This window comes from Parus major, chromosome 2, assembly GCF_001522545.3.
Source record: "Parus major isolate Abel chromosome 2, Parus_major1.1, whole genome shotgun sequence".
NCBI classification, from domain to species: domain Eukaryota; kingdom Metazoa; phylum Chordata; class Aves; order Passeriformes; family Paridae; genus Parus; species Parus major.
In genome coordinates, this window is record NC_031769.1 from 1,098,596 (window position 1) to 1,103,161 (window position 4,566).

Sequence of the window (4,566 nt, forward strand, 5' to 3'; positions counted from 1 at the left end):
GGCTGCGCTCGCCCCGCAGGCAGAGTCCCGAGGGAGGGGGCGACGGCCCCGATGAGGCGCAGCGGCCGCGCCCCAGCAGCATGACCTTCCTGCCCACCGCCCGGCCGCCGCTCCCCGCCGACAGCCCTGGCTTCCTCCGGGGGGGCTCCCTGTGGGGCAGCCGCCGCTGGAACCTCTTCGGGGGCAGCGGCTGGAGCGGCTCCAGCCCCAGGAAGAACTTCAGCTCCCTGCGGAAAAGCTTCAGTTTCCGCCTGCGCCGGGGCCACGAGCTGCGGCGGTCGGAGTCTGGGGGGCTCCTGCGCCCCACGCGCCTCCGCACCAAGAGCGAGGGCGATGCCAGCTCCCTGCACACCTGCCCCAGCAAGCGGGACTTGCTGTACCCAGAGCTGACCAGGGTCGGGGGCCGGCTGCACACCGACCCCGTGCAGACAGGGGGACTCTGGAAACTCCTCACGAGTCGCTTCCGAAGGCGAGAGCGTGGCAGCACTGGCAGCGTGTGCCCCAAAGACCCCCATGGCAGTGTTGAGCCTGTCCTCCTGGGTGGGGGTCCTCTGCGGGCTCTGGGTAAGTAAGCACAGGAGCAGTGCTGGGCTGGCCAGGGCCCCGTCCCTGTGCTGCCTGCGGGGATGGGTGGCTGTCCCGTCCCAGCTGAGGTTCTGGGCTGTTTGTTGGCACTTGGTTCTGTCCCAGTGCTCTGCAGGGTTTGCACTGGACTGCAGTGAGGTCGTGCGAGTGTCCACAGGGTCACGTTGTACTCTGGTGCCCTGAGAATGGTGCTGGAGCAGCCGTGGTGTGGCTGCTTAGGAGGATGTGCTCTGGGGTCTGGTTTCCTGCTGGCCACACACACCTGGGAGTCAAGCACGTGTGTTGCATGTCCCTCTTGCCCTGGTGGTGACCTAGCAGGGGTGGAGTGTTCCTTCCCTTGCCCCACGACGTTGGCAGAATGGGGAGAGGGGTGCTGTTGGTGGGCACCCAGGCGAGTGGGACTTTTGGGAGGTTGCCAGAGCAGAGGTGTTGGGCAGCACAGGGGGTTGGGGAGCCCAAAAATGTGCCTGCAGCCCCCCTCTTGTGAGCGGCTCCGTGGTGCCAGGCCTCATCTGGGGGATGCTCAGCCCTGGCCACCCCTGGCAAGGTCCCTCACTGGGGCTGAGCGGAGACCACATGTTTGGGAGCACAGAGACCTTCACGGCGTGTGGGGCAGCCTGCAGAGAGCAGGTGTGGCATTACCAGTGATGGGGCAGGGGGACAAGACCCCCATGGGCATTCCCTGGGCACTGGCAGCTGAAGCAGCTCTCGGGTGTTCGACTCTCTGACGTTGGTGGGGAGCTCTCTGGTGCCAGGGCTTTGTGGGGCCTCGGCTGGGGCTGTGCTGGTTGTGCCTCTGTGCCCTGTCCCCTTCTGGGCCCTGTGGAAGGAGCTGCAGGCAAGCCCTGTGGCCTGGCAGGGCTGGGAGGCAGCAGCAGCATCCACAGCTTTTTAAGGCATGGAACGCGTGGAGCTGGGGACTGGGCCAAGCCCTGCCGCCCGCTCCCGGGGGCCTCTCTGGCTTCTGCTCCGCATCTGGGTGTTGTGGAGGCACTTCTGTGCTTGGCTTACGTGCCAGAGGGATGTCTTAGGGCTGGCAGGCTCTCCAGGGAACCCAGATGCTCCCGAGGAACCCGTTGCTCCTGGGGCAGTGTCTGTCCGGGGCAGCCCAGAAGTTCCCCAGGAGTGCTGGAGATCAGCACAGGAGCAGCTCTGGCGCTGCCCAGGGAGCTCAGGGAGCGCCGTCCTCCATCCCCGCGTGTCCCTCGGGCTCGCTGTGCTCCAGGGGAAGGTTCTGGAGGCTCGGATGGACGCTGCTGCGCTGCGGGGCTCGGGCAGCACGGCCGGGCCGTGTGCCGCTGCCGGCTGTGTGGCAGGAGGTTCCCAGGAGAGGGGCGGCTGCGCTCATGGCTGGGGAATGTGGGTGTATGCGGGCAGGGAGGGCCGGGCCCTGCCCCTGGAGCGGGGGGCCTGTTCCTGCTTGCCGCTTCCAGTGGAGCTGTGCCAGCAGCAGCCGGCCTGGCCGCCGCATTCCCAAAGAAACCGGCGGGGTTAAGCGCTTGCTTGGCGTCCTGTCTCTCACCTGGCTCCTCCACGAGACAGGTGAGCTCCCTTTGGATCTGTCTTTGGGACACCTTGTTGAGGCTTCTGTGGGGAGCGCTGTGGGTGGCTCGGGGTCCCTGCAGCAGTGACCAGCCAGCTCATGCAGGACTACTGCTCGTGTCAGGGATTATTGTTTGCCCCTGTGGCTCATGCTGGAGGCAGAGGCTCAGGATTGACCTCTCCAGGCTGGCACTGTGGCTCCTGGCAGGAGTCCCTGGTGCTGCGAAGCTCGCAGTGGGTTTAGTCACGCTGAGAACACAGTTCATTACCTGCCTGGTACCTGCACAGTCCCTGTTCCCACCAACCCCGTGTCCTCCTGGGGACAGCGAGGTCGGAGGTGAAGTCTGCACAGCAAAGCAGTTGCTGCTTGTCCTCTCTTGTGCCCCATCTTCCCGTTGTCTCTCTGCTCAGAATGTTGGTCCGTGGCTTCCTCTGCTGGGTGGGAGCTGTGGCAGGGCCGGAGGGGCACAGCCTTAGTGCCTTCGTGCTCAGGGGGTCTCTGCCCCGCTCCTGTTACAGTCTTGCAGGCCATGGTGTTCCAAACACCCTCTTGCCATCCCACAGACTTTGATGCTCTGTGTGGGCGCTGCCCACCTTGCCCTGGGAGAGCGGCTGGTGCAGCCCCAACTTGCCCTCCTGGGGGGTGCAGCTGCAGCTGCAGTTATCAGCCCTTGGAAAAGCTGGATGTAGGAGTCCTGGCAGAAAGCCAGGGCAGCGCTCTCTGTTTCCAGAACCTGGAGTGGTTTGTTGACAGCACGCTGTGATACCCATCCAGCACCACGATCTGCATCCAGACATACCCACAGAAGTCAGGGGGATGTTCCAAGTGCTGCTCCCAGCCCTGGAGGGGTTGGGCTGGGATTGAGGGGTGATGGGGGATTTCAGGGTTTGTTACCCAAGAAAGATGTAAAGAGCTGATCCTTTTGTAGTGGGCGAGGGAGGGCAACCACCCTTGGGACTGGAGAGCAAAGTTAACACAGAGTCTGGCCAGCTTAGACTGACCCAGGTGATCATGGTCAGTGGCTCACAGCATTTCTGGGTATCCAGGTGTTGGCTGGTGCCATTCCAGAGAGGCTCTCTAATAAGTATGGTCTTGGAAAAACTGGACTGTTTTGGAGTTGGAGCTGTTCATGAAGGGACTTTGTGATGGGTACAGCATCTCTGATGGCTCAGGAAGCATTCCTCATCTGAGGGAACAGCATGGAGCTGCCTCAGGGAGGCTTAGGTTGGATATCAGGAAAGAGCTCTTTCCCCAGAGGGTGCTGGCACTGCCCAGGCTCCCCTGGGAATGGGCACGGCCCTGAGGCTTCCAGAGCTCAGGGAATGTTTGGACAACACTCACAGGCACAAGATGGGATTGTTGGGGTGTCTGTGCAGGGCCAGGGGTGAGACTTGTGGGTGTCTTCTAGTTGAGGATATTCCGTGATTCTGTGATCACAGCTGTGCCCCCTCTCCCAGAGAGATGCCCTGCTTTTTGAGGTTGTTTAGGGTACCTCCCTTCACTCTCGTGTGTGGAGTACTGATGTGCAGGGCATGTGAGGGAAGGCTTCTGAGAGAAGACAGAACTGTTTTCTCATGAATTGAGTGAAGTTTGCATAGTGAGTTGGGTAGGTCGTGATAAGTATCACCTCATGTTGGTACTTGCCTTGGTTGAGCTGGGAGCCTTGGTGAGAGGCAGAGGTGTCTTGGTGGGGTTAGGGATGCCTTGGATGCTGATGCCAGTCTGGTGTTTGCACTTTGGCAGAGCCTGAGAGTTCTGGAAGGTCGGGGGGGAGCTTTTGGGACAATACTCTGGAGAACTCAGTTCTTAGGACGAGATCAGGGGGTGTGGTGGGTGCAGAGGTGTCTGACTGCAGGCACAGGCTGCCTCAGGGAGGGGGAATCCTGTGCTTTCAGTGTTCCTGGAGCTGCACAGCTGGAGCCCAGGTCAGGCACATTGGGAAGAGGTTTTTGCTGGAGTGCTGTGATGGGAGGTTGAGTTACCCATCTTTCTGTGTCACTCTCTGCTGGGTTTTCCCTTCCAGCAGACCCTGTCCCACCATCACAGTAGGGTTTAGTCTGGGTCTTTTGGGGGCTGGAGAGCAGCAGGTGCCAAGAGTTTGAAATGCCTGGATCTTCCAGAGTCTGCGCTGACCTCAGAGCACAGTGACAGCAGCTGCTGCCGCCCAGGGCATGGTGACAAAGCAAGGGTGGCAGTTCCTAAGCATGCCCTTTCCCAGAGAGATGCAGCATTGTCTCCTTTAGTTGCTGCAGAGTGTTTAAAGCTCTGCTGAGATAATCCTTGCCAAGGTCACGTCCTGCAGTGGGTTTCCATACTGGCTCAGTGCTGGCTGGAACATTGGGACCAAGCACCTGTGCTGGTCCTTGACCTGGAGAAATCCCCCTCCTGCCAGCATTGCTGCGGTGGAAGCTTTATCAGGCTGGCCTGGGAGGGGTGGC

General features: G+C 61.3%; 1 protein-coding gene across 4 annotated transcripts in view; it reads left to right on the forward strand.

The window, feature by feature from the left end:
• The window catches only part of AGAP3 (ArfGAP with GTPase domain, ankyrin repeat and PH domain 3), a 116,583-nt gene that overhangs the window by 30,864 nt on the left and 81,153 nt on the right, over positions 1-4,566 (forward strand). For 2 of the 4 annotated variants that reach the window (XM_015617821.2, XM_033519879.1), the window contains exon 1: positions 22-564. The exons of the other annotated variants lie outside the window; for them this stretch is intronic. In XM_015617821.2, the coding sequence (XP_015473307.1) occupies positions 81-564 (484 nt within the window). In that variant the 5' untranslated portion in view covers positions 22-80. Of the gene's footprint in view, positions 1-21; positions 565-4,566 lie in introns of those variants that run through there. 4 annotated transcript variants of the gene reach the window in all.